Source organism: Ostrinia nubilalis, chromosome 25, assembly GCF_963855985.1.
Source record: "Ostrinia nubilalis chromosome 25, ilOstNubi1.1, whole genome shotgun sequence".
Lineage (NCBI taxonomy): Eukaryota > Metazoa > Arthropoda > Insecta > Lepidoptera > Crambidae > Ostrinia > Ostrinia nubilalis.
The window spans coordinates 9,989,748-10,002,500 of NC_087112.1; the positions used below are offsets into that span (position 1 = coordinate 9,989,748).

Below are 12,753 nucleotides of genomic sequence, written 5' to 3' on the forward strand. Positions count from 1 at the left end.
ATGGTACCAGTATTAGGGATGAAGGTTAACAGCACCGAAAAACTCAAATTCTGATACATGTAACCATGTCATCAGCCCTGTTTGGAAACAGGGGGAGGGAGGAAATTATTCCTTGCGGGAGAAATTTGAGAACGCCCGAGGGTTTTCGTAGCAACTGTACTCAGGGGCTCAGCACCATGGCCCTATATGATATTCTGAAGTCATGGACCTAGTTCTTTGAAATTGCAGACTTCAATGTTCCTGACCAGCGCCTGGGCCTGTACCACTCGTCAGCGCTCTGCCTGTTCCAGAGCGCTGAGACAGCGCCCCACCTGCTCCAGAGCACTGAGACGGCGCCTGTGCCCAGTCCAGCCAGCCTACGGTGGTGCCTCCCGAGCCACCTCCGCAGTACCATGCGTGAGCGTGGTCAACCAGAGGCCGTGCCATGCGTGAGCGTGGTTGGCTGAAGAAGATGACCTCCCGAGCCACCTCCGCTGCGCCATGCGTGAGCGTGGTCGGCTGAAGAAGATGACCTCCCGAGCCACCTCCGCCTTGCCATGCGTGAGCGTGGTCATACGAAGAAGATGACCTCCCGAGCTACCTCTGCAGTGCCATGCGTGAGCGTGGTCAACCAGAGAAGGTGGTGCCTCATACCACATCCGCCGAGCCATGCGTGAGCGTGGTCGGCTGAAGAAGATGACTTCATGAGACACCTCCGCCTTGCCATGCGTGAGCGTGGTCGGCTGAAGAAGATGACCTCCCGAGCCACCTCCGCAGAGCCATGCGTGAGCGTGGTTAACCAGAGAAGGTGGTGCCTCATACCACCTCCGCCGAGCCATGCGTGAGCGTGGTCGGCTGAAGAAGATGACTTCATGAGTCACCTCCGCCGAGCCATGCGTGAGCGTGGTCGGCTGAAGAAGATGACCTCCCGAGACACCTCCGCAGAGCCATGCGTGAGCGTGGTCAACCAGAGGCCGTGCCATGCGTGAGCGTGGTCGGCTGAAGAAGATGACTTCCCAAGCCACATCGTGTGATGGCACGCCGTCATCCACACCAGTCCTGGCTTCCTCGTCGGGACGACTTCGGAGCCAGAGGGGGAGTCTGTAACACGGCGCGCCCTTTTATTTACTTCGAGCGACAAGCGCCGAGCCTGCCACTACGTCACAGCGAGGACTACGCGCGCGCGCAGCCGGTTTACCCTGCCCCGAGACCCCGCACGCCGCCGCGTACGTCACACGCGCTCACCGGCTGGCTATAAAAGGCGTGCGAGCCGGCCTAGAAGTCAGTTCGTCCGCGACGCTCCGCGCTTCCGTACCACGGAACACGATGCGCCCGCCGGATTGAACTCGCACACACCGCGATGGTAAGGTCTGCTTCCGTAACACGGAACTGACTGGACATCGCGTTGTATCGTCCCATGCACGCTTCCCGTGCCTACTAGATTGTTAATAGAAATAGTAACTGTTGTCTTGTAGTAGCTAAGTTAATTACGCTAATTAGAATTTGCTCATTGTTTACATACATGCTTAGCTCAAATGCATAATCCAATCCTGGTTTTATGACTTAGATAATTATTCACGCTTATTGCTATAAATTTATTAAGTAAATGCTATTGTACTAAATATGGCCCTAATGCATACGCCGATCCTAGATTTCCGCTTTAATTAGTTTACTCATACTCTTGATATAAACTTTATTGATTAAACGTAATTGTTTAGTTTCCTATTAAGTGTGGCCCTGATTCATATACCAATCCTTGTTTTGTGTTCTAATTGAATTACTCACGCTTTTGTAATAAGGTTTATCAAGTAAATACAATTGTATAGTTTACCATTGGATCCGGCTCAAATGCATATACCGATCCTCATTTTTGCTTCAAATGTTAAAATCACGCTTTGCCATAAGATTCATTAGTCAATGCAATTAGTATTGCTTATTATTAAGTATTGTTCATATGTACATGCCGATCCTAACTTTACTGTGATATTTTGTTTGTACCGACTAATACTTCCGTAATTGAGAGGTTGTCTGCTTTGATCTTGTAATTTAGTCATAGGTCGATTGGCAATAAACACGAGATAAAGCCCTATAGAATTGGTTTTGGTCATTTCTCTCTGTAGGTTAGGTTCCCCTCCTATACATTGGGCGACCCAACGCGGCGCCCTTTTACAAATAGGGCGACCCAACGCGGTGCCCTCTTACAGTATTTAATTATTTTTTTATATACTTAAAACTTTTATAATGAAAACTTTTATTTGTAGTTAGTTAAATGTAGAGAGAGTAGAGTTATTTTAAAGACTGATTGTTACAATTATTTTGATTAGGTAAAACGATTCACATGTTATTATAGGTAAATAAAACCTATGATAAAATATGATAGGTTAAAGTAAAACCTATTATATTTTTAGGTATCACTATGGTAAAATAATATTAAACATTTATTTGTACGATCAGTATAAATATTTATTCGTTTATAAATATTTTTGTGACTGACTGTACATTTGATTAAAAATTGCTTCTATCTGACCGGGGGCGTCGACCACGGGTGCGTCGAACACAGGGGGACTCGGCCACGGACCCCCTTCGCTGACCTTCGTTTAGGGCTCCATTCCGCGTAATTCCATCTTGAGTAAAAATTCACACACAACACAATAACTTGTGGCCTCATTACACACTATGTCACCAAATACACAATTTTTTAACGCAGCAAAGTAAAATGTGCTCTGGCGCGGTTCCGGTACTAAGATTTCCTCGTTAGCCGCAGTGGCGCTGTGATCGCGCTTTCAAATTACTCAGGTCAAATTGAGTACTTATATTTTCCAATAATTAGAAATCATAACTTTTCACACATTATTGTAGTCCTAAAAAGTCAATTACGAGTAGTTTTCAATCAGCTGCAATTAATATAATTGCTTTGAAAGAAATGAAGCCTAATAAAAGGTTTATCAATTGAGTTGACAATACTATTCTGTAATCAACTATTTATTGGACAGGAAATGATTATTCATTTATTTCATTAAAAAACTTAATAGAAAATTTTCTACAATATCATTTTCACAAAATAAAAAAGATATTATTATCATTAAAAAGAAAATTATTATGTATTCATATAATGACGTCATCGGCTTGCAGTTGTATCCACATTCTTCTTCTTCTGCTTCATTCTGCTCTTAAAAAGGACGTCAATCCTTACGGCAGTAGGACTTACTGCCTGCCACAGATTAGAGAGTAAAATGCCTTTCTGAGAACAAAAAATTGAACACTAGTTTGTCTACAGCAGCGCCTGATGCTATTTAATATCATTTCACACACACACGTCGGCCGTTTGGTGTAGTCACAGTAGATAAATCAAACAGTACGGAAGCTTCATACAAACGCTCGAAATCAGACTCACGCACACAGACGCACGCTTTACACGGGCTCTAAGCGAACCTCGCAGTCCATCCGTCGCGAGTGTCGCGCGTTGTGTTTTTAATAATAATTTTATTGCATGCACGTTCCGCTGTATTTTTAAAAAACATGCCACGAGTGTATTGCGTAGTATACGGCTGCTTGAACTTGGCATCTTCAAAACCAGAACTTTCATTTTTTAAACTTCATAATAATTCTGAATTGTAAAAATGATTAAATATTACTTTTTAAATAAACTGCTTACATCTGATTTTGTAATAGTTCTTTTTAAATTACGTAATTACGCTTTTTAACAATTTATGTGTTCTATTTGATAAAGTAATTTGCTCCGCGCGCTTTTGTACTAAGTGATGAACTGTATTTAAAAAATGAGGCAATAGCTATGTGAAAGTAAGTATCCGGTATTTTATTTATGAGAATAGAATATCTTCTACCGGCCTCTAATAGTACTTAATCAATTTATTCGATTATGTATTCGATCATTATAGAACCTAATTAACGTTTTATTTTTTTGTTTACTACTTAGTCAATTAATTTATTCCATTAGGTATTTGATAATTAAAAAACCTAAATAAACGTTTTAATAAATAAGTAAGTCAGAACCTTATTAATTTTATAAAGATTAAGAGTGCCAACCCTAACACTCAGTTGAAGTGTAGGTATTTAACTCGCCGAAAGGGCTAAGTTTCCGTACTGCTTTAGCTCATATATCTACTGTGGTGTAGTGGTTCGAAACGGGCTACTATTCCGGAGGTAGCGGGTTCGATTCCCGCACAGTACAAACATTTGTGTGCATGAACATATTTGTTTGTATTGGACTGGGTGTTTTCTATGTATAATAAGTATGTATTTACAAAAAAAAAGTATTTAAGTATATTATATCCGTTGTCTAGTACCCATAGTAGGTACAAGCTTTGCTTAGTTTGGGACTAGAAGCGCAGTGTAAAATGTCTAAGGATATTTATTATTTCAGTAAACTTTTATGAATTCTGGTGTTTTCTGCACAGGTCCCTTTCAAGGGTTTTAAAGAGTGACAGCTGCGCCTGAGCATCGCCAATTCACCACTCATTTTCACGTTTTAATTTCCTTGTTTCGGAGGGCATAAGGGGCTTAGGGCCCATTGAAGGGCTTTCATCGAGCACTGTCAAACTTCTAATAATAGCAAGTAGTTCATAAAATCAAGTCAAAGACTACCTATTCTTGTTACAATTATTTAAACGCCTGGATATATGTATAAAGGATCTGGATCTTCCGCTGCTTTCATCTAGTCACTGTCAGCCAGCTTCTTGAGATATGGATTTTAGGAAATAGGTCCGCGAATCGAACCTAGAGCGATGTTGCAAGCAGTTTACTGATGTGCTTGCTACGTTGCAAGTTTACTGCGCCACTACTCCAACTGCCATCAATTGGGCCCTATCGTTACGGGTCCAATGATAGTTTAACTTTCCCCCTGGACAAACTTGACCTTCACTGGTTGGGTTATTGGCGGTCAAGCTGTAGATCCTGGCTACACAGGAGTTGCAGCGGTGGGAACGAGAGGTGAGAATAGTCCCGTTTTGGGTCATTTGGGTCCGCAAACCGACGTGTATCAACACATTGCAATGCAGTACATTTAGTTAGGGTAAGGTGGGGCACAATGTAACACGGGGTACAATGTTACAATGCATATTTCTCCGTCCCTTTCTATTAGTTGTATGATGTTGGTATACACGTTTGTCAAGCTGCTGAACTGAGTCGCTGAACATCATACAACTATAGAAAGGGACGGAGAAATATGCATTGTAACATTGTACCCCGTGTAACATTGTGCCCCACCTTACCCTACTCATGACATTCTAATCATTTTCGATTGAAGGCAACAAACTGATCTGCAATAAAAGGTAGGTATATCTTTATGACCGTCTATCTGTAGGTATACTGCAGACTAGGTATTTATTATTCCAAGACTAATGCACAATTATGCACTTCTAAAGTAGGTTATATTTTACCAAGTTTATTGTTATCTTATCATTGTATTGTTTATTACAAAATTATTACTCGAAAACCGTCTTATTAGTTAAATCCTCTCTCAATTACACCAACTGAGTTTAGTTACTGAAATGTAGTAAAAGTGAAATTACTGTATTGAAAATTTTTCTTTCGTAGGCGATATCTAAAAGAAAGATTAAATAAAATATACTTACAAATCTTTTGATTAACCTTTAGATAAAGTGTTACATAGTATGAATTATATTATCACATGATATTGACATATTGCAATCTAATCAATCGTTATCAAAACGCGTCGAATTTCTTCCTTGATTTTACGCGTTTTATTATGGTTGTTAAGTGCTGGTGTAAAGTCAGATCTTTTCTATAATTATATTGTGAGTGGTGGTAGCCTCAGGCCCGATGGATGAAGTCAAAAATAAATCAATAGTACCATTCTTAAGACAAGTAAGTAAGTGTTGATAATATCTAATCATTGCTGAATCATTAAAACTGACACTTAACAACTTTTGCACTTTGGCGTCCTAAGTAGTTACTAATAAATAGTCTGAACCAAAGTTAAAATAACACTAGATACATTAGATCGACCTTTCAATCAAATAGATTTTCTTGGAAATCCTCGGAAGGAGATATAAAAATAACTGTAAAAAGCTTGTAACATTTATTATTTTCAGCAGTATTGGCTGTGGCGCGTTAAACATTTTCAGTTTTAGTTCACTAATATTTATACTTATTTTGATAAATTTCAGTGTTTCGTGACGGCTGGTGTAAGCCTGAACGTGCTCGGGCATGGCGCTGTGGTGGGCTTCTCTGCCTTCCTCATCCCGGGGCTTCGGCAACCGGACTCACATATCAAAACTACTTTGGCGGATGAATCTTCTATTGGTAAGTCTTGAATCGTCCATTTAAAGTACATATGCTTAGAGCCAATAATTAAGTAGGTACTTACTTGTCAGACCAGAAAAGAAAATTGTTGACACGAATTAGAACAAATTTAAAAAAATAATATCATCTTAGTCACTCATCATCGTCATCATTTCAGCCCCAGGACGTCTACTGCTGAACATAGACCTCCTCCAATGATTTCCATACTGACCGGTTGGTAGCGTGCATCCATCGCCTTCCTGCTATTATGAAGTCGTATTTATCATAATTATTCAGTTCTTGTTCAGACAAAATCAATGAAAACTAAAGCCAGAATGACTACAAGTTCTTCTCTAAAAATGTTTCTTGTTATATTTTTCAGCATCCATCGTGGGCATCGCTCTGATCGTGGGAAACCTGATTATGACGCTCATCGCAGCGAGGTTAGGCCGGAAGAAATCCCACATCCTCACCACTATCCCGATCATCATTGGATGGATCATCATAGTCCTCGCCAACAGCGTCACAGCTCTCGTGTTTGCCAGGTTCCTCCAAGGAGTTTCCATGGGGATGCACGCGCCTCTAGGGTCAGTTATAGTTGCTGAAATGACCGATCCTGCGAACAGAGGAGCACTAATCTCGTGCCTCGCTCTTTCATTTGCTATTGGAAACTTCATCTGTCACACGGTCGGAGGGTATTTGACCTGGCAACACAGCGCTCTGGCCATGTTAATCGTACCCTTTTCGAGTCTTATAATAATTGTGCTGTCTCCAGAATCACCGGCTTGGTTGATCTCCAAGGGACGGAACGATGAAGCCACAAAGGTTTTCTACTGGCTCCGAGGCAAAAGTGAAGAGGAAAACGCAGAGTTAGAAAGGATGATAACAGCACAGAGTATGATCAGGAAATCAAGTGTCATTGGGCAGGACTTGCCTTTCAATACCAGAATAAGAAGGTTCTTGAGATATGTAAACGAGACGTTTAGGAAGCCTGAATTCTACAAACCCATCTTAATTATGATGTTTGTGTATATTACTTTCCAATTTTCTGGCACCAATGTCATCAACTCGTATGCATTAGACGTCATAAAGCAACTAGTTGGTCCCGATGCAAACGCGAAATTCCTTCTAATGGCTATGGATGTTAACAGAATTATTTGCAGTTTGATAGCTGTTATCTTGATGAGGAAGTTGAATAGGCGGACTATGTTAATCGGAAGTGGAGCAGCGGTTATTTTGTGCTACTATGCAAAGGGAGCGTTTGTTCAAGCAAAGCAAAGTGGAATTCTGCCTCCAGCACTAGAGGGGCAATGGCTTCCCATCCTGATTTTGGCTGTCTACGTCACTATGGCAGTTGGGTGTTCGATATTGCCTTTTGCGTTAGCTGGAGAGATATTTCCTCTGGCGTATCGAGGGTTAGCTGGAGGAATTAGCTCAACGCTATGGTCTTTGAACTACTTCATAGCTGTCAAGAGTTTTCCGATTCTGGTCGTGAATGTGGGACTACCGTTGACGTACTTGCTGTATGGTAGTGTGATGGTGGTCTGTTTGGTGTTTCTCTACTTTTCGTTGCCCGAGACGAAGGATAAAACCCTGCAGGCGATTGAGGATGGGTTCCGTGGGTTGACGGCAGCAGACAAGAAGGCTGCGGAGCCGCTTGCAGAAGAAAGCAAGGAAACTATGCGCAGGAACAGTTCTGTGATAATTATTAATTGAAGTGATAGAGAAATTAGGAATTGTTAAATATTATTGTAATTTAAATATCCTGCCTTTCTTAATTTTCTAGGAAGGTTATTAGTGCGACGATACAGGAAAAAATCCCTGAGTGTGTAATGTTGTGGTGTGTTCTTTTTATTACAAGAACCACCGATTCAATTGCACATTGGCAATTGCTCACTGCACTTTGAAGCTTGTAAAAAGAAAATAATAATAATAATTTTGTGTAGATAGACTTGAAAATGTAGCTAATAGACTAAGTTACTTTAGCATTAAATGTGCTTATTGTTAGTATAGATTATTTGTGATATTATATTATTACAAAATAAAAGTTATCTCATTTTCGCGATTTTTTATTGTACTAGTAACTTACTATTACATAAGCATCCATCTGATCTAGTCTTCATTCCTCCTTACTTATGGGGCCAGCTCTTCGAGCTGAAAGCAGTTCCTTGGGGATCCATCTGTTCATTCAACCACCTTCCACCTTCCCCAGTTCCAGCATTCTCTCCTGCTCACAAGTATTCTCTCTCTTCAGTTCACCGCTGATGCCTTTGAAGTGGCATTCGATCTCATACAACGTCTTCCCTTTAGTTTCTGGAAGCAAGAAGTACAAAAATCCCCCACAAATGGTGATACAAATGCCATAAACGCAGAACGTTCCGTTCACACCAATATTTTGGAACGAACTCGGGGCAGTCTTTACCACAACAAAGAACATAATCGACAGGAACATTCCAGATATTCCACTGCCCAAACTCCTGTAAGCTAACGGGAAGATCTCTCCAGCTATGGCCCAGGGAATCGGCAATATGCCCAGCGTCTTCCCAAAGATGTATGTTAAAGTGGGAATGACGGGGATCCACTTATATTTTTCTGAGATATGCCCCAAATCTCGTAGAAAGAGTAGGATAGCTGCTAAGAATAGAGATATGACGCTGATGATGATACCCAAGAAGAGTACAGTTCTTCTGTTCATTTTATTGACGACAACACACGCCAGAACAGCGGTAGCGAATCTGACTACATCTACCATCAGCATGCTGGTGTTAGCCTCGATGCTGCCCCCAGATACCTCCTGCATCATAGGCACTGTATACGACGGGACCACAGTCATGCCTGATATTTGGAACAGGACAAACATGAACATCATTATCACAGTCGGCTTATAAAACTCGGGTTTTCTCACAATGTTATTGTAATACTTCCATTTGGAGACTTTTGTGGTGACTACATTCTGCGTCTTCTGGCTGTTTAGCAAGACTTCTAGTTCTTTTTCTGAAGCGTAGTCATATCCTCGGAACCATCGGAAGGACTTGCGGCATTCGGCGTAGAGTCCCCTTGATGCTAGATACGGGGGAGTTTCTGGGCTGAGAGAGATGAGGATTAAAGAGAGAGCGTAGAAGCTGCCACAGGCGAGGCCAGCGGTTCTCCAGTAGAGGAAGGTGCCGAAGGTGTGTGCCACCAGCATGCCAGTGGCAAAGGAGAAGGCAATGGTGGCCAGGAAGGCGCCGCGGTGCTTCGGCGCTGAGTACTCGGCGATGGACACGGGGGCCGATGCTGCCTGCAGGCCCATGGCGAAACCCTGGAAATGAGAACAGGCCTCATTTGAATTGCGAGTTAATGTGATGTGTTTTTGGGACGCATGAGGTATGATGGTGCGCTTCTGGTTCAGGTAAATGTCATTTGTCTGATCTAGCACTGGAATCTATCACCCTATATTAAAGAATGAATCGACCCGCCAAACTTGATTTTAACTCAAGAATTCATTCAATAATTAATTCGCAAGAAAGAACTAAGTTTAATCTGTTCACATAAGAGAATAATTATAAGTAATCCTAACAAAACATACCTACTAGGAAAGAAAGAAACATTTAGGTATTACAATGAATAGTATGACGTATGTGTGAATCAAATAAACATTCTCTGTCTGGAAGCACTACGGTCACAGCGTGCGCTTGCGATACCAAGCCGGTTTGCCAATCCGGCTTTTGCGCTTTGACGTCACATGTTGGAGGTTTACGTTACGAAGATTACCGGCCATGAAGTTAACTTTGTTAAAGAGCACTGAACCTGTGTAATTAAACTATATCTATAAAAGCGAAAGGTCACTGATTGACTGACTCACTTATCACGAAATCTCAGTAACTACAAGTGCTAGGAGTCTCAAATTTTGCATGAAGGGTTTCTTTTAGAACGTAGGTGCTCACTAACACGGGATTTTGCAAAATTCAACTCCTAAAGGGGTAAAATGGGATCCACGCGTACGAAATCGCGGGCGGGTGTATGTACTAAAAACCATAAATTAAATCATAGAGCTTCATCGTCATCATCATTTCAGCCACAGGACGTCCACTGCGATCATTTTGCAATCGTTTAGCAAATCATTAGGGGAGGCCTGCATCCAGCGCCTTCCGCTACCTTTATGAGGTCGTCGGTCCACTTTGTGGGTAGGTACGTCCTACCGGAAAGCGCAGCGTCGAGCTTCTCAGCAGATATTTAAGTATAACATTTGGAAACAAATAATCTTTAAGGCCTTGAAGACATCACGTCAATGCCCTATGATGTTAACTGCTAGTTTTGAAACATTAGGAAAGAACCGTGACCTATGAAGTTTCAACACTCAAAACTGAGTTGTAAACTTGTAGAGAATGAGTTGTTAAGGCTGATTTGTAAGTTTATAAGATAAACCAATGTCTGCTAAAATACGGGACTGTAAAAGAGCGATTCCCAAATGTTCAGAGCTACATTAAAGACAAAAATTCACTTTTTTGGAACAAAAAAAACCATCTACACTGTATTAAATTAGAATTAATAAATCATTGTTCGTTATTAGACTAGGTACTATACTGACTCTATCATTCATAATTTAAACTAGATCTAGATTCCAGAGTCCAGACGCAAACATAAAAGCATTGGTGATTGAACTTATTGACCTGCTTGATTTATCAATCAAAACGAGAAACAACAAATTGATGTAAATACCTACGCCTTGTTAAATTTATACGCAGACTTCTATAAATATTTATCACTGATTTCCATTGAATAATACTGAATTGAAATCACGATGTCGCGACGAAAAAAACTTAACTTGGTTTCTTATAAAAGTTCTTGTGTCATTACAGCATCAACAAAACAACCTAGTGTTTTAAATAAATTCCCGTGTACAAACTAAACAAAACCACAAATAAACTACCTAGTTACTAACTACATGTTTTAAGTATGGAGCTATTATCGCGGATATTAGGTACAGAGCAACAGTTAATTTAACTGATTGTTATGCTATTCTATTACTGAGCAAACAAACAAAGCATTTAGTTGCGCTATTTAACGCAATGTCGTGTGTGCAACTATGTATATGTGCAGTTAATAGGTATTATGTTAAGAGGCAGAGTGTAATAATTATGTATTACGAACACCTGGTTACACATAAACTGATCACATTTTATTTAAATTCTAAATTGATAAAATGTAAATAGAACAGAGATGTGACAAACCACTTCTGGATGGAAGGAGTCAGTTATTTCAGTAAATTACCTGGAAGAACCTGCTGAGGAGCAGTGCTGTAGGTCCTTTAGCTGATATCATCAGCGCCCAGCCGCGCAATGCTGGAAGACAGCTGAGCTGGTTGGTGAGCCTAATGACAGATATGTAGCAGAACGTTGGATGAAAATTACCTGCAAAGATGAGCAGTACAGCTGGGTCCTTTGGATGAGATACTGGAGAACCAGCACCCAGTAAATGTGGGAGTACTTACTTAAAAGCAGCTGATAGAAACAAAACGCTGCTAGATGGAAGATAAATTACCTGCAGCGATCTACTGATGAGTAGTGCAGCAGGTCCCTTAGCTGATATCATCAGCGCCCAGCCGCACAATGCTGGAAGACAGCTGAGCTGGTTGGTGAGCCTAATGACAGACATTTAGCAGAACATTGGATGAAAATTACCTGCAAAGATGAGCAGTACAGCTGGGTCTTTTGGATGAGATACTCGAGAACTAGCACCCAGTAAATGTGCAAGTAACTTACTTAAAAGTAGCTGACAGAAACAAAACTCTGCTGGATGAAGGAGATATTACCTCCAGCGATCTACTGATATCATCAGCCCCCGAGCGCTGGGAGGCAGAAGAGCTGATTAAGGCAGCTACAAAGCTGGTTAGAGCGCGAATAGCAGAACAGCGTTGCTGTCCAGTGCTTGGTATGGTATCATAAAGCAGATAGGAGGTGAAAGTTCTACTATATTACCTGCAAAGACCTACTGATGAGCAGCGCAGCAGGTCCCTTGGCCGAGATCATCAGTGCCCAGCCGCCCAGCGCTGGGAGACAGCTGAGCTGGTTGGTGAGCCTAATTACAGAGATGTCATGTAGCAGAATATTGGATACAAATTACCTGCAAAGATGAGCAGTACAGCTGGGTCCTTTGGATGAAATACTCGAGAACCAGCACCCAGTAAATGTGGGAGTACTTACTTAAAAGTAGCTGGCAGAAACAAAACGCTGCTAGATGGAAGATAAATTACCTACAGCGATCTACTGATGAGCAGCGCAGCTGGTCCCTTAGCTGATATCATCAGCGCCTAGCCCTCTAATGGCAGCTGAGCTGGTTGGAAAGATTTCGACAGAAATATTGCAGAACAAGAACCTGATTGAAAGGGTGCGAGCAATTCTAAAACCTATATTTACCTGTAAAGACCTACTGATGAGCAGCGCAGCAGGTCCCTTAGCTGATATCATCAGCGCCCAGCCGCCCAGCGCTGGGAGACAGCTGAGCTGGTTGGTGAGGCGACGACCGAGG

At 41.5% G+C, this 12,753-nt stretch overlaps 2 protein-coding genes across 2 annotated transcripts in view; one reads left to right on the top strand and one right to left on the bottom strand.

The window, feature by feature from the left end:
* The first annotated feature begins 5,661 nt into the window (after positions 1 to 5,661).
* LOC135084157 (facilitated trehalose transporter Tret1-like) lies at positions 5,662 to 8,303 on the top strand. Its single transcript, XM_063978903.1, has 3 exons — positions 5,662 to 5,826; positions 6,129 to 6,264; positions 6,626 to 8,303. The coding sequence occupies exons 1-3, from the start codon at positions 5,782 to 5,784 to the stop codon at positions 7,957 to 7,959; spliced, it is 1,515 nt and encodes a 504-aa protein (XP_063834973.1). The 5' UTR covers positions 5,662 to 5,781; the 3' UTR covers positions 7,960 to 8,303.
* Positions 8,300 to 12,753, bottom strand: part of LOC135084158 (facilitated trehalose transporter Tret1-like) — a 16,735-nt gene continuing 12,281 nt past the window's right edge. The window contains exons 4-5 of the mRNA XM_063978904.1: positions 12,642 to 12,753; positions 8,300 to 9,544 (exon numbers count right to left, since the gene is read on the bottom strand). The exon at positions 12,642 to 12,753 is cut by the window's right edge and continues 61 nt beyond it. Of these exons, the coding sequence (XP_063834974.1) occupies positions 8,432 to 9,544; positions 12,642 to 12,753 (1,225 nt within the window). The 3' untranslated portion in view covers positions 8,300 to 8,431. The remainder of the gene's footprint in view (positions 9,545 to 12,641) is intronic.